The 15,910-nt window shown below is 49.5% G+C and overlaps 6 protein-coding genes across 6 annotated transcripts; 3 read left to right on the top strand and 3 right to left on the bottom strand.

Moving 5' to 3' along the window:
- Positions 1-1,751: 1,751 nt before the first annotated feature.
- ALTATR162_LOCUS803 (uncharacterized protein) lies at positions 1,752-3,463 on the top strand (the record flags this gene model as incomplete). The annotated part of the gene is made up of 2 exons (XM_043308397.1): positions 1,752-2,197; positions 2,392-3,463. The coding sequence occupies 2 exons, from the start codon at positions 1,752-1,754 to the stop codon at positions 3,461-3,463; spliced, it is 1,518 nt and encodes a 505-aa protein (XP_043164332.1).
- Positions 3,464-5,711: 2,248 nt separating this feature from the next.
- Positions 5,712-6,986, top strand: ALTATR162_LOCUS802 (uncharacterized protein; the record flags this gene model as incomplete). Its single annotated transcript, XM_043308396.1, has 2 exons — positions 5,712-5,772; positions 5,905-6,986. 2 exons carry the CDS (start codon positions 5,712-5,714, stop codon positions 6,984-6,986), a joined length of 1,143 nt encoding a protein of 380 aa, XP_043164331.1.
- A 3,367-nt stretch (positions 6,987-10,353) lies between these two features.
- On the top strand, positions 10,354-12,408 carry ALTATR162_LOCUS801 (uncharacterized protein; the record flags this gene model as incomplete). The annotated part of the gene is made up of 1 exon (XM_043308395.1): positions 10,354-12,408. One exon carries the CDS (start codon positions 10,354-10,356, stop codon positions 12,406-12,408), a length of 2,055 nt encoding a protein of 684 aa, XP_043164330.1.
- A 100-nt stretch (positions 12,409-12,508) lies between these two features.
- ALTATR162_LOCUS800 (uncharacterized protein) lies at positions 12,509-13,522 on the bottom strand (the record flags this gene model as incomplete). The annotated part of the gene is made up of 1 exon (XM_043308394.1): positions 12,509-13,522. The coding sequence occupies one exon, from the start codon at positions 13,520-13,522 to the stop codon at positions 12,509-12,511; it is 1,014 nt and encodes a 337-aa protein (XP_043164329.1).
- A 649-nt stretch (positions 13,523-14,171) lies between these two features.
- Positions 14,172-14,433, bottom strand: ALTATR162_LOCUS799 (uncharacterized protein; the record flags this gene model as incomplete). Its single annotated transcript, XM_043308393.1, has 2 exons — positions 14,172-14,218; positions 14,274-14,433. 2 exons carry the CDS (start codon positions 14,431-14,433, stop codon positions 14,172-14,174), a joined length of 207 nt encoding a protein of 68 aa, XP_043164328.1.
- Positions 14,434-14,483: 50 nt separating this feature from the next.
- ALTATR162_LOCUS798 (uncharacterized protein) lies at positions 14,484-15,797 on the bottom strand (the record flags this gene model as incomplete). Its single annotated transcript, XM_043308392.1, has 2 exons — positions 14,484-15,455; positions 15,573-15,797. The coding sequence occupies 2 exons, from the start codon at positions 15,795-15,797 to the stop codon at positions 14,484-14,486; spliced, it is 1,197 nt and encodes a 398-aa protein (XP_043164327.1).
- Positions 15,798-15,910: the final 113 nt, after the last annotated feature.

The raw sequence follows: 15,910 nt of genomic DNA, 5'->3' as shown, positions 1-15,910 counted from the left end.
GCTTGTTGCTTGTTGCTTGTTGATCCTCCCCTACTCTCGATCCAGCTTGTAAGGCCAGCGACACTCTCAAAGAAATTTGTATGCTGATCTAAGATACGTGCGATATTGCGCTGAAACATGGTCTTGGTGGTCTCCCGAAGAAGCCTATGACATTGCTGCTTTGCATCCATTTGGTTTCTTATCAACAAGTCACAATGCTCTTTGTAGACAGAGTTGATGTCGATGCCTACTTGCTACACACGCTCATTTAGGATTGCAAAGAAAAAAAAAGCATAGTCTGAGAGACACATACGTCCACGAGCCCGAACTTCGCAGCGGTTCAATTGACCTCATGTTACGATAGCATCTCGTTGAGTCTTAGGCACGGAATATCTAGCTAGCATGCACGCAACATGCTCTTGAAACGAGGCCGCTGATCAATACAAGCATATATAGCATGGTCGGTCACGGTCATGTTGCTTCGATCTGTAAGATAAAATACGAACCCTGAGAGGACTAAGAAACCATATCGAAGGGTGTGTGAACACGAGTATCTTTCCAAAGTTCTTGGAGCTTGCGTATGTATGAAGAAGCTCCTGTCCTTTTTTACACACCTTGGACTGAACTGCATTCCGAAAGCAATCGCGTGATTTCATCTATAAACACATGGATTCATGAGCCAGGAATTGTACTAAAGGTACAGACCAGAAAACGCAGAACTCACGCACCATCACGATGCTGTCCGAGGACTGGTGACGTAGTGGGCCGTCGCGTGTGAGACGGTTGCGGTAGCGTGGTGGATGACATTCCTGCCGCGTTAGCTACGCGACAGATGCGCGAACCTTCCTCCACCAACAACGACACCTCAATTCGCACTCTACTAGCCACGCCTCGTCCGACGAAGGCATCGAACATTTACTAAACATGCGGCATGGTGCCGTCTATCACGAGCCTGGCCGCCGAACTCCAAAGCTGTGCCGCGGCGCTAAAAAGAATCCGCTGCAGCGGTTGATTTTGCTGGCGCTAAATTGACGTTGTATAGAGGCTCGATGTCCCTTATCTAAGATGTCTGCATGCTGGGTCTACTGTAGTTCGGTGCTGATAAGCTTGCAACCCATGGTAGCTGTAGTACCTTATCGAGCTCATCGTCAAGTGTAGTTTTAGCCGCCCGACCTCCGTGGGAAGGCCTTCCATCGATAAGCTCGCCATGTAGAACGTCTGTTGACGACTCTTTTCGATCTTGTACGGCATACGGTCCATCGAGTGTCTCCTCGCAACTCTCACAGCAAGCCTCAGCACACGGCACAAATGTCATCCGTCTCCAGACTCTCAGCGCCCTACATCCCAGCCCCGAGCAGTGCAAGTATCACTCCGCCTCCTTCGTATCGTGCGTCGATTCAGCATAAGCCTTCGCTAGATCTACCTCAACGTTTAGAGAAGAAGCTGGCAGAATACAACGCGTCACAGAATGTCCTAAAGCGCTGACTGTTCGAGATTGTCAGCTTGACTATCAGTGCTATCTGCATGGTGCGTGTTATCTTGAGACGAAGAGGCTTCAAGCATACCTCGGAACAATACTGACGATCCGAATTTAGGGTTTCATAATCGGTATATGTGTTCACACCAAGGATCAGCCTCTCAGCAAGTGGCCACAAGCCTCGACCGCCCAAAACGTACTGTCCAAAATTGCTTCGGCCGCCCTCATACTCCCGATCTCCGAAGCTATAGGCCAACTAAAATGGGCCTGGTTTCGCGGCAGCGAATCGAAAGACATGATCGACTTCGAGATATTTGACAAAGCTTCTCGTGGAGCCTGGGGTTCATCCCTCCTGCTCTTTCGCACCAAAGGCCGATCTCTGGCCGCCCTCGGCGCCATTCTCACTCTTCTCCTGTTAGCTGTGGATACGTTTTTCCAGCAGGTCACCGATCTTCCTGAACGCTGGGAGCTCGACGGCTTCGGTGAGATACCTCGCGTAGTACGATACGAAGGCGACAATGGAGATATATATGAGGATGGTTATCCAAACACGATGGAAGACATAAACCTACGACAGGCAACACTTAAATTCTTTTATTATAACGGTAATAAACCCGTCCCATTTGGATCAGGAGAGCGGCCAGACATACCGTTATCGTGTCCGTCAAGTCGATGCGAATGGGACGAATACGATACGTTGGGCGTCTGCAGTGCGTGCACCGATGTCTCTGAGCTCCTTACGTATGCCTGTCTTACGACAAAGTTGGACTGGATCTCCAGCGTTTACTTTAATTCGACAACACAGCCAGTAGGTAATGCACCCTATGTATGCATAGTTCCGCTTTGTATTATGCTGACGCCGAAACGCTAGGAAATGCATGTGGCTATTGGATAAATGCCACAAGTGAGGCACCCGTCCTAATGTCTGGCTTTAGAACTGACACTACTGCTGCCAACTCGTCAACGAAAGACGAGGCACTGCTATTACGCACATTACCGTTGTCGGCAGCAATGACTTCTGTTAATCCTCTTTCGGCAACACCACTGTTCGGCGGCTCCATACATTTCAAGGAGGTCTACCTGCCTTTCCCCGATGCTATAATTGTCAGTGCAGCTGACGGCACTGCTTCCAGTGTCTATGATCGCCAACGTCCAGTTGCACAAGAATGCATGCTCTCATGGTGTGTCAAGACTCTCAAATCTACCTACGCTTGGGGGGACTACGAAGAAACGGTGACCAAAACATTCCTCAATACGACCGCCTGTGAGCGGCCCTATCCATGGATCGGCCGAGCAGTATGGTCTCTTGGCGAGGAGGCCTTTTGGACAGAATTTCAGGGGAATCTTAGCCTACACCCTCCTGGAACGGACCCAATGATCGACGACTACGGCATGTCAAATGAGACGTTCGCAAGGACTCAGGCGCTATTTGATGAGATCTTTCCTTCCACGATCACGGTCGCTAATGCTGTATCGCCACCCTGGTGGCGCATCAGAATCTATGCTTGGGGTCGCAATCAACTCCATCCTTTCAAATCCTGCCCATGGCTCGCACCTAACAACGTTACTCAGTATCTCGAGAGGCTCGCGACTTCCATGACCAATGTTGTGAGAACGCACAATGGCCACGACTTCGTCCAAGGGCGAGCCTATTCTCAGACTACCTTTATTGCAGTCCATTGGGAATGGCTTACATTTCCTCTTGCGCTTCTACTCTTCAGCCTGGTCTTCCTCGCAGCAACTATCATCAAGACGTCCAAGATTGTGGATGGTGGGACAGGCTTGTGGAAAACTTCAGCCATGCCAACGCTCATATACAGTCTGCCGAAAGACACACAAGCAGCTGTTGCTTCGCAAGGTGGATGGAAGAATACTTCGGATAATAATTCCAGGAGAATCAAGATTCGATTGCTTCCAAAGCATGGTTGGAGAGTTTCCGGTCAAGTACAAACGTCCCCGACGCCAAACACGAATCGCGATCGGAGAGCACCTCCAGGATGGATCTGAGTATTGACTGTGGACAGAACGTCTTCATATAGACACTGATAGTGGCAGGTGACATAGGTTGGCTTTGCAACTATCATCTTTCCTACTTCCTCCCGTTCTACCCTGGTTTCGTTTACATTGGGCATGACCAGTTGAGCACACGCTCAACAAGCTTACTTCTATCACCATACGCAACCAACCACATGGCCTATTAATAGTGATATTGATCGCCCTCAGGGCATGATCCTCCGCCTACCTAAGAATCGTCTGTCAGCCTGCCTAGCCACATGCGGCCGAGTCGGCGACCATTTGAACTTTTACATGGCAACGTGTAGCCAGACAATGCTACACTCATGAGATTTGAGTGCTTTGCATGGATCCATGTGCTCTTTGAGTCGTTGGTAAACGCGAAACAGTTATCGCGTCGCTGTACATCTGCCGATGATACCTACTTTTGGTGGTTTAGACTTGCTGCCAGGAACCAGGCCGCATTGTACGTTTAACTAAGTGCCTTGTTCTTGCTTTCGTCCACACCTCTGTCTCCATAATGCGCGAAAAGTGTATACAAATATCAACGTCTCCTGTATCATGATGCGCAAACGGGAAAGCGACCGGCTCGTATCATCCATACCAACCCGTCGCAGAGATATCTGTGTTCTGTATTGGTATACCATGAACGTAGAACACACAGTCACCTCCACGGCAGTAACAGTCACAGCTTGGAAGGCACAAGCTCTCAAGGCCCTTGCATGTGGGGTGGCTTCCCAAGGTCGGCTCGCTTTGGACCCCTTACCACAACCAGGCCGCCTTGCGTTCTGCCTACTGTAGAGCCGATCCACAGTAACAACTCCAGCGCTTAAACTTCTGACTATCCTCACAGGTGCACTTGACGTGGCTCCGAACAATTCCACACACGCTAGCTGTGGAAATCTTACGCCTCGGCGCTACAGTGACTCCGGCAACATGATTGGTTTGAATTATCCCCGCAAATTCCGCTGCGGGCGCTAAAACTCCCGCTCTGACAGGTCTGGCGCTCCTGCTGAGCCAGTCCAGGATATTTTTGCATCGCCGACGCTCAAGTCTAGGCTTCTACATGGACGCTTTGCGACTGATCACTTGCCTTGGACAGTAAGCCCGCGTTCATGTTGCTCTTCCTAAACGAGCTGCAGGAAGCTCGACTGTTAAGCGCTCGAGTGTTGACCGGATCGACATGTCCTGGAGGTTGCCAATGATGAACTGCAACACTTTCTTCAGAGCGTCCCTTTTTGACCATTTGTGTGCCCTCGAAGCTCCGTCAGGAGAACTCTCGCATAATGTCACGACAACAGGGACGACCGTTACCCCTTTCACTTGCGCAGTCACAATATCCATACCTCTCGTCGGTCAATAAAGGCTCGAACATACCATCTCCTCCATCCTATCGAGCATCCATACACAACAAACATCCACTGGATATCCCAAGGCGCATCGAGCAGAAGCTAGCGCAATACAATACGTCTGAAAGTGTATTCAAACGCTGGCTATTCGAGATAATCAGCGTGGCGACAAGCGCTATCTGCATGGGTGGGATCGCTTCAGCTTGGACCGATCTATGTGTATGCTAACGGCGACAATAGGCGCGATTATCGGATTACTCTATTATCTTCATGATCAATCTTTCAACAAATGGCCTCCCGGCTTGACCATCATCACGATTCTTTCGAAGATTGCCTCGGCAGCACTAATCTTGCCAATATCGGAGGCCATCGGGCAACTGAAGTGGATGTGGTTTCATGGAAAGAAGTCTAGGGACGCGTTCGATTTCGAAATCTTCGATAAAGCATCGCGTGGAGCATGGGGATCGTTTATGCTCTTGTGCCGAACAAAGGGCAAGTCACTCGCTGCTTTAGGTGCACTTTTGACGGTTCTACTACTGGCAATTGACACCTTTTTCCAGCAGGTGACAGATCTATCGGAGCGTTGGAAGTTTCATGGAGACAGCTTCATCCCACGCACCATTCGTTACAAACCAACCGTGGAGTTTCTCTATGATAGTAGTTGGAATAGCGACGTACCGTCGGCCATAGCGAACAACGATTTGAAGACAGCAATGACGCCATTCTTTTACGATCGTAATGGTACCCATCTTTCGAAGACTGGGAACGTCACTCAAGCTGAGATACCGCTAGCCTGCCCTACCAGTAGGTGTGAATGGCCGCCGTATGAGACTTTGGGGATTTGTAGCGCTTGTGAAGATATCTCACATTTACTCGAATACACTTGTCTTACTATGAGGATGGACTGGATAAAGAATTCGACTGGTCCTGGAACGGAGGACACATTTCCTGTAGGTAAGTTTATCATTATTTCACTTCTCACAAGTCAGGGAAGTTATGTACAACGTTGTTATGATGCTGGCTCCTCTTTTCGAAGTTGCTGGCCCAAAGCAATTTGGTACCAAACATTAACTAACCATATCATAGGAAACGCCTGCGGTTACTTTTTGAATGCTACCAGCGACAACCCAGTTCTCATGTCCGGATTTCGAGTAGAGAATGGTACAGACACATCCCATGGAGAAACACTCCTTATGCGCACTCTACCGCTTGTTACAAACCCGTCCAGGCAACCATTATATGGCGGATCTATAAACTTTAAGCACATACAGTACCCCCTTCTGGACACACTTGTTGTGAGCTCCCCGGATGGTACCGCAGCCAGCGTCTATGAGAAGAAGATCCCTATCGCCCAGGAATGTATGCTGTCATGGTGTGTCAAAACACTTCGCTCTTCCTACTCGAACGGAGGATATGAAGAGCAAGTGATAGAGACGTTCATGAACACAACCAGCGCGGAGGAGTGGCCATGGTGGACAGAGGACCACCCGGAAATACAAGTGACCGATACTGAGTTCAGAGCGAACATCAGCATACTTCCGCCGTCTATAAAGACCAACGCGATTCCTTTCGGAGTTTCCAACGTCACGATCCTGGACATCGTCGTAATCCTCGATGAGATCTTCCCTTCGTTTCTTACGGTTGCCAACTCGACGGCGCAGCCTTTTATCAAGATCAGGACTAGCGCTGTTGACAATGTCTTCTTCCGTTCCGTGCGTTTCAGCCCTTGGCTTGCTCCTAACAACGTTACTTACCACATGGAACGAATGGCCCAGGCCATGACCAACGTCATTAGATCAGACGCAGGTAGCAACGAGCTGATCACTGGTGCTGCCTATGCCCTCGAGACTTACGTAGCAGTTCACTGGGCGTGGCTCACTTTCCCTCTGATCATGCTACTTCTAAGTATCGTTTTCCTGGTCGCCACCATGTTGAAGACTTCGAGTCATAGTCACGGCGACATTGGCACTTGGAAAACGTCAGCGATGCCGACGCTGATGTATGGTCTTCCACCAGATATTCAGAGGGGCATCATCTCAACCACGAGCTCCGGTGGAGCCACGCACAAAGGCTCCCGTAAGGTGCGAATCAGGCTGTTGCCAAGACAAGGCTGGAGGGTGTCTGGGCAGGTTCAGCCCGTACCCTCGGCTCCTCCGGGTTTCATATGAATACGGAAGGCCTGTTATCTCCGATATTGTAATTGCTATCAACAGTTGAATTCTACTGCCTGAAACTAGCGCTGTTGTGTCAAAATCTCAATCATGTGCAGGAGGCCTTGGAGGTTCACCACTCATCGTTCATGAAGCCGATATATCATATCCTCAAAGCAGAAACGTAATTGAGGTCGACCTTGAGCACGTCTCTATCTTTAATTCGGCTAATCACGCCCAGGCGTCAATACAAGCGGTAAATCGCCCGATTGAATTGGTTCGTACCGCCAAGCCACATGCGAGTTCAACATGGTTAGACCAGGCCGACCTGCCAAGTCTGCATGACCCTGGACTCGCATCTACGGCATGAAGTTCAGCGCTAAATTCAACCCTTCAACGGCTTGCTTCTTTTTTCGGCAGCTTAGTGCGTGTCCGGCGGTTGGGTATCTCCAACTGTAGGACATAATGAGATGCTAGGTCAAGAAGTTGCAGAACTAGGTCACGTCCCTCAAAAGACTCAAGTTTACGTAGAGTTTGCACAAGACTATACCGCGACTTCGACAACATATGACATCCACTTGTTAGTCGCGAGAGACACGATTATTCAATTGATACGTTCCAATGAACGAGCCACCCAGTTACTCATCCACGGCCTCAGCTTACCCACATGGCCACATACCTACGCTTCCGCAATACCAATTCTCAAGATATCCACCGCAAAACGCCCAAAACTATGAACACGACACGTCACTACCATTCGCTTCTGATGGGGAGGCGAAGAGACCTCTAGATTTGGTACAACGCTTAGAGAAGAAATTGGCGCAATACAATGCGTCCCAGAATGTCTTCAAGAGATGGCTTTTCGAAACAGGCAGCTGGCTGGTGAGCGCGTTATGCATGGGCGCCATCATTGGTATCTATATATCAATCAGCGGAGAAGAGATGACCAAGAGCGAACGATTTCTCACGATATCCAACATTTTGGGGAAAGTAGCATCCGCCGCACTTATCATACCAACCTCAGAGGCACTTGGACAACTCAAGTGGAATTGGTTTCACGGATCTTCCAAAGCTATGTGGGATTTCGAAATCTTTGACAAGGCATCGCGCGGGGCATGGGGTGCCGCACTACTTCTTTTCAGGACGAAAGGTAGATCCCTAGCTGCTCTGGGGGCTTTGCTAATTGTGTTACTACTTGCTATTGACACTTTCTTTCAGCAAGTGGTGACATTTCCGGATCGTTGGGCCTTGCAGAACGCATCAAGCTCGATACCAATTGTCAAGGCGTACCGCCCGCCTTACCTCACGTACTTCAGAAATGGTTTAGAACAGGGGCAGATGGATCCAATATTGAACCCTGTAATTTCGGGTTATTTTTATCAGAACGGGACGCAAACACCGTTCGGCAAAGGTCTTCGGCCAGACATACCACTCTCCTGCCCTACTAGCAGATGCACTTGGCCTGAGTATGACACCCTGGCGATATGCAGCAGTTGCGCGGATGTTTCCCAAGACTTGGACATTACATACGCTTGCCTTAATACAACAATTGACTGGAGTACCAAACGCCAAGGTTCACTGGCAGATGATCCGTATCCGATCGGGACGGTTTGTGGTCATTTTCTCAATGCTACGTCGAATACGCCGATACTTCTTTCTGGATACATTATGCAAGAAAATGGTATAAGGAACACAACTGGAGAAGCCTTGTTGATGCGCAACATTCCTCTTTCTGACATAGACACAAAAGCGCCTTATTATGGCACTGGCTCTCTCTCGTTCAAGAATATCCGCTACCTATCTTCGATGGTCTTATTGCATCCGCAGCGAATGGTCTTGATAGTGTATATCATCACGAGCCTCCTGTAGTTCACGAGTGTGTACTATCATGGTGTGTTCAGCGTACGAGGTCGTCGTATGAGTGGGGAGTATACAACGAGAGCGTTGAGGCGGTTTTTCTCGACACTACAACTGACCCTGTTCCGTGGCCATGGATTGTCACGAAAGGTTTATTCGCTTACACAGCAAACATCGTTTTCGAAGTGCCAAGATTAGGTTCTCCAGATACTAACATCACTTATTCTGTCTGGAATGAAACGGCGTTCCAGATCATGATTGCCTGGGATGACTTATATCCTGCGACCTACACGGCTGAGAATGTGTCTTCGAAACCCACGTTGAGGTTTAAAAATTACCCTGATGGCCCCGCTACTCGGTTCATGGACTTTAGTCCATGGCTTGCACCGAACAACGTCACACATCATATGGAGAGACTGGCATCAGCCATTACCAACGCTATACGGTCAAACGTCAACAGTAACGAGATGCTCAATGGAGAGGCACACAACCAGGAAAAATTCGTTCATATCAACTGGTTATGGCTCATATTTCCACTGCTACTACTGGTACTGAGTCTATTATTCTTGGTTTCTACCATTGTCAAAACTTCGAAGGATGTCGAGACGGGTATATGGAAAACTTCGGCTATGCCGGCGCTGATGTATAGTCTGCCGAGAGACCTTCAGGAGGGACTCGCAACATCGGTGACATCGAGACCCATTTCGATGAGAAGGTCGAAGAAGGTCAGGATCAGACTGATGCCGAAACAAGGGTGGAGGGTGTCTGGTCAGGTGCAGCCCGTGTTGACGGCTCCGCCGGGTTTCACATAGTTGCGAGCCTCTGTTATGATGAGCATGTGCAAACATCGAAGATTTGGTGAAGAGAACAATGGTCTAAGATGAGCTGCTTGTGGTGACATGATGCAGACAGCGGTGTATGAATGACACCCGTAACCTATAAGCATATCCATACTGAGCACACCGAATACTTTAAAGGTACACTTTGGTGAGGCATCACAGAGCATCGTCATCGCAGAGCCAATCTCGCTTGCTGAGCCTTAGCCCAGCCAGCGTTTGCCGCTCCGCTCCGGCTCGCCCTTCCGTCTGTCGTCCCCTCTCCATCAAATTCCATCATCATTCTTGAGTACTGGGAAGTGTCACTACTTCTTTTGACCCTGAATTTATCGTTGCACATAGCCGCACTCCTTAGCTGCGCATTGCCAGAATGCCGATCACGGCGTCATTAACTGCCGGGCACCATGTCGCAGCGCTAACAGCAAGGCTCCCATAGGCGCGTGATAACGAAGCGCATACTCAACGTTCAGTGGAAACACGTGCAGCTTAGCGCTACTATCCCATCATGGCTGAGGATAGAGTTGCATTTGGGTGTGAAGGTTATGCAGCTTCTTAGGCGCCGGTGTACTACCTTAGGTCTCGTCTTGTTTTCAAGCATCCGTCGAGACACAGCTTTTACCACAAGACTACCATCCTTCACCTTTCGTGCGAAGTACCACGGCCCGCTCTCCATTAACGCGATTCCTACAGTAATGGCTTCTACTTCGACAGCGACACGATATCAGCTTCCATCGACACAGCAAGGTCCACGACACAGAGGACGCCATGCGTCAGACTCGCATGATACATTGGAAAACGCGAAATCATCGCTTGACTTCACGCAACGAGTCGAGAAAAAGTTAGCCGAATACAACGCGTCGAACAATGTCTTCAAGAGGTGGTTGTTTGAGATGATGAGTTGGTGTATCAGTGCGGCGTGTATGATCGCAATCATCTGTATCTACCTTCAGATCAAAGAACACCCATTGTCTCAAAGCGGATTATATCTTACCTTGACTAACGTCCTGGGGAAGGTTTCTTCTGCTGCCCTGATCGTGCCAACATCGGAAGCACTTGGGCAATTGAAATGGAATTGGTTTCATGAGTCCAAGGCTATGTGGGACTTCGAGATATTCGACAAAGCTTCCAGAGGACCCCTTGGTGCCCTGATGCTACTGTTTCGAACAAAAGGTCGCTCTTTGGCTGCACTGGGTGCACTGCTTATCGTTTTGCTTCTTGCGATCGACACCTTTTTCCAGCAGGTGGTAACTTTCCCAAATCAATGGACTCTACATGAAATGCCTGGACAGATACCATACCTGGTTCGTTATGACCCTCCTTATCAGACGGAGTTTCAGGGCGGATGGGAAACCAGCATCTACAACTCCGACGTGATGCCTGTTGTCCAGCAGTTCCTTTATAGGAACGGTAGCAAACCTACTCCATTTGGCACAAGTTATCGTCCAGACATTCCCCTATCTTGCCCTACTAGCAATTGTACTTGGCCGACCTACGACACACTTGCTGTCTGTAGCAAATGCGCAGAAGTCAGCGACCTCCTAGGCATCACCTTTGCTTGTTTGGAGACAACGGTAGATTGGAGTACGAAATGGGAAGGACCTATTTCCGAGGTTCCCTACCCCAATAACACGGTGTGTGGGCATTTCCTGAACGCAACGGCGGAACTTCCGATCCTTCTCTCGGGATATACCGTCAAAACCAATGGAGACGATATCCACGACGAAACTCTGTTGCTTAGAACAATTCCCCTCACGACTTTCCCGGCTAAGGAGCGTCTCTACGATGTCGGGTCGGTGGCTTTCAAAAACACACGCAACCCAATCTTTGATGCTCTGATAGCCTCGGCAACCGGTGGTCTAGAAAGTGTACATCAGAACAAAACTCCCACGGTTCATGAGTGTGTTCTCTCCTGGTGTGTCCAGACTCTCGAGTCATTCTACGACCTGGGTGGATACAATGAACGCGTCGTTAAATCATACCATAACACCACCATCGGGCCAAGTCCATGGAACTCATGGGAGATTCCGGCTGAAGAAGGAGGCGGAACCTTGATTGAATACAAGGAAAACATCACCATCGTACCCACAGGGGTCAGTCCAAACGACGCTAAACCCACCGATACGATGATTGAATATGGCGCCAACAACGTTACTGCTTGTAATTTCATGAGTATTTTTGACGATTTCTTCCCTTCTTCGTACAGCGTAAGCAACGTCTCTGCGATACCCAGGCTCAGATACAAGGAGTTTCCCATGTCCGGTCCCTCCCAGCGGTATCTTCCATACAGTCCCTGGATGGTACCTAACAACCTCACGCGACATGTAGAAAAGCCTGCTACAGCAATGACGAATCGAGTGAGATCCTCCGACAGCAACGAAATGCTCCAGGGTGAAGCGTTCTACAACGAACAATATGTTTCAGTCCAATGGGAATGGCTTATCTTCCCATTCCTGCTCCTGACGCTTAGTTTGATATTCTTAGTCTCGACAATTATCAAAACATCCAAAGATACCTCGGCCGGTATCTGGAAGACATCAGCCATGCCGACGCTAATCTATAGTTTACCAAAAGACGCGCAAAGCAAGCTGAGTCCCATATCGACATGGAATGACTCCGACAAAAGCAGCAGAAAGGTTCGAATTAAGCTGCTACCAAATAGAGGTTGGAGGGTATCTGGCGTCAGTCACCTGAGCACGTCACCACAGTTACCACATCCTGCTGTTCAGGCTCCACGTGGCTGGATATAAGACAAGATCTATAAGACAATGGATAACACTGACAATACTCGAACGATAACGCGTAACACCAGGTCCTACATTCGTTCCAAATCTCATACGTGATGACTTGTCACACCTTCCCTACGTACGTTGTCTTCCACAATAAGGCCAGCTTTCCACGATTCTTCTTCATTTTCCTTGCCTTCTTCTCCAACTTCCTTTCCTTGCGCGACGGAAATTCACTTCCAGGCCCTCTCAAGACGACACCCGGGTGCACAGCCGCTAGTAGCGAAAGCGCCAACATCATCGGTACGGCATCCAGCCCTAGTGCATAGCCTTCTGTCCCAATGAGGGCATTCGCCGATTCATCAATACCGGCCGAGAACTCCACGAGCCGAAAGATGATGCGTATCGTGATCAGTCCAAGAACAGAATACAACGTATATGTCAGCCACTTCCACAGCGCAACTCTTCTCCATCGGCCATTGTTATCGCACAATCGGCCATCGCGCTCCAATCTCAGCATATCGATATGGAATCTCACAATCATCCCCAGGAAGATCAGAATGAAGAGCTGCTGCACACCCACGCCACTCATATACACGTTCTTGCCGATCCCGATCACTTTCGCCCCATTTTCTTGATTCATCATCAATCCGCCCGCTGCCTGGACGATGAAACTAAGGATATCAAGCCACACAAACCAGCGACCCATCTTCACCGCTTCGATACCCCAAAGTCTCTTTCTGGGATGCAAGAGGTAGACCAGTCGGCCGGCTGTCATGTAGACGAACGCATTGATCCACAGTGGTGCTAGTAGGAAGAGCAATGTTGATGCAGTTGCGTACGCTTCGTTTTGTTGATCTCGCGTGCCGAGGGTACGTAAGATGAAGGATGTCAATTCCCAGATTGCGCCTGTGATGATCACCCAGCAGAAGCGTTTCCGATGGAGAATCGCGAGGAGGATGTGCGCGATTGTGAGGAGACCGAAAAGGACGGCGAAGGCTACGGCAGCGGAAAAGGAGGGGTTGTAGAGGTAAAGTGCATTGCACGAGGATGGCGGGACATAGCCATGAGGACCGGGAATGGCGGTAGTACATTCAGGTGTGGTAGCAGTGCTAGATGGAGTTGTTGGTGATGCCATTCTTGGCAGTAGATACTAGATCTTCACTGATGATGATTTCAGATATTGTAGCAGTAGCGTTTGAAGAGTAGATGCATGATTATGGTTGGTCTTTATGCAATTTATGTCCTGGGAACACGCTCATACTTGACGTTGAATCATAGTGCCAAATACGTTGACGCTCTCGAAACCAGCCTCCGCATCCCTTTCATTACGCGTCCGAGTCTGGGGAGAAAGCCACCCAACGCAAGACGTCGTATGCATTCTCTCGCTAGAATACTAGAAAGAGGCATGAATTTCGTCAGGCAAGCACTTGAGGCTGAGGCAGGTTTTCGTGTTCACACACTCAGCCCTGTAGAGACAGCCGAGCTAACGCGTGGCTTGGGTAAGACGAATCGCGTGATACCGTTCGGAAACGTAAGCGCTGTATGCCTCACCGAACGCGGGGTTCTGCAAAATGTGCTAGGCTTGCGAGGAAGGTGCAACAGCTGTATGTGAATGATAGATACTGAATATTGATTTGCTCATTACTATAACGTGGAAATGTAGGTTGCGCCAGGGTATCATGCAAAGCATCATTCTCAGATCCTTTCCTTCTTCCGCCTCATCTTCCAATCGCTTCCACCGTCGCTTCCATCCAAATTATTGTTTTGTTGTCACACGCTTTCCTTCACCGATTCGGCGCTGGTATTCGCAGCTGCGCAAGGTGCAGCGCTTCTGGTGAAAATGTTAGCCGCACTCATACTACAAATATGCCAGAGGTGAGACTTACTTTGTGCTGCCGCTTGCCGCAGTGACAAGAACTGCATCATGCTCGAGAGGGCTACAAAGCTCGCCAATTCAAGGACTTTTGTATACTCGAAAGCACGCCTGAGGAGATGCGCAAGCAATGCAGCATCTCGTCTTATGCTGAAAGGTATGTTGAAGTTCATGAGGAACTCAACTGTGGTATTTCACGAATTCGTAGGCCATCAAAACCCTTTCAGACGAGCCTGCCGATCAGCAGGCTCCCATCGCTTTCGTTCACACTCAACTCCGGGTTGCGATATACCGTGTGCGCTGGTCTAGGTGGAACGGGACCTTGGCTGTCCCAACTGTCTTGACTGGGGTTTCTTGCCGGCTCAGACTCAGCCTGCTGTACGTGGATGGTCGGGACTTCCGATGCTGTGTGGAACTTCGAGAACGGAGAGCGGAATTTCGGCCGCATGGTCATCGTTGACGGATTGCTATATGATGGCGAATTGTCAGGCCGTTCGAGAGTGCTGCACTCAATGAACTCATCGTTACGGGAGGTTGAGCGCGAGCGCTTCTGAGGGCCACTTCCTGGTATGGAACCGCGACGCCCGGTGTCCCCGACGGAGCTGAATTTGCGTGCGACAATATCATCTAGGACGGACTTGAAGTCGTCGAGGAAGATGGTATCCGATGCGCACTTGAACACAAGCGCAAATCGCCAATACGGGTTGATACCGCTGCTGGCTGTCACCTTCGCGGCGCTGACAGCAACGTCGGTTAGCAGGAACACTATCGACAAGATCATGCACGCCAGCATGACGCCGAATCTCCTGTTTATTCCGACAAGGGTCCAAAGATTGAAAGCGTAAGTCTTCTTGATAGCGTGCATGAGCCGCCAGGTAGTGAATATCCACCACGGATCACGGGCCAGAGCCTCCCAAGGTCTCATACGAAGGTTGACGTCGGAGCCGTATTCGAATTGGTTGAAGTAAGCAAAATTCGACCATGCCTCTGCTATCCAGAACGGTTGAACGCAAAGTAGTGATATGATGAAGAAGCGAGACCCCCAGAGCGGTAAGAAGGGTCGGATCTTGAGCCATGCGACGATGTTGTGGAGAAAGTATGATATAAAAAGTAGGCTCGCAGTGGCGCTGAGGAACCAGCCATAATCCGGGTCTTCAACGAAGATGAATGTGCCGTGCCAGATGGCAAGAACAAGCTGAGTTGGTCAGTATTCCATTGTGCCTTAAGCGGTTCGCATAGCAGAACTTTGAGGAAGTTTTCATGTGACAGCTGCAAGGCGATCACAGAAGACTACGGCATCAATAAGACTCACCTCAAGTAGAATAAGCTTATGAAGCCATATGCCAGAGCGGTAGTTGCAGAAAACGATCAAAATGAGGATAATCAAGCTTCCAACGTTGTATCCTTGAGTCCATGCCTCGAGAAAACCACCTTCGGTAGTCATGCTCTCTCTTGTCGGTGGTGAAGTGCGTGTCGTAGCTGTTCCGGGGAAGCGCTTTGCCAAGGCGAGCAAATCCATGCTGTTGAGCGGTGCCATGATTTCGTATCTTGTTAAAGCTCAGATAAGAGTGAAGCTGGGACTGGAGCCATGTACGGCGACTTCCCTCCCGTATCGAGTGTAGTGAAGTGAGTATCGAAAAGTGGGTCGAA

The sequence above is a fragment of the Alternaria atra genome (assembly GCF_907166805.1).
Source record: "Alternaria atra isolate CS162 genome assembly, contig: 21, whole genome shotgun sequence".
In the NCBI taxonomy this organism is placed as follows: Eukaryota; Fungi; Ascomycota; class Dothideomycetes; order Pleosporales; family Pleosporaceae; genus Alternaria; species Alternaria atra.
The sequence above is the reverse complement of the archived record's forward strand: the minus strand, read 5'-3'. Positions and strand labels throughout refer to the sequence as shown.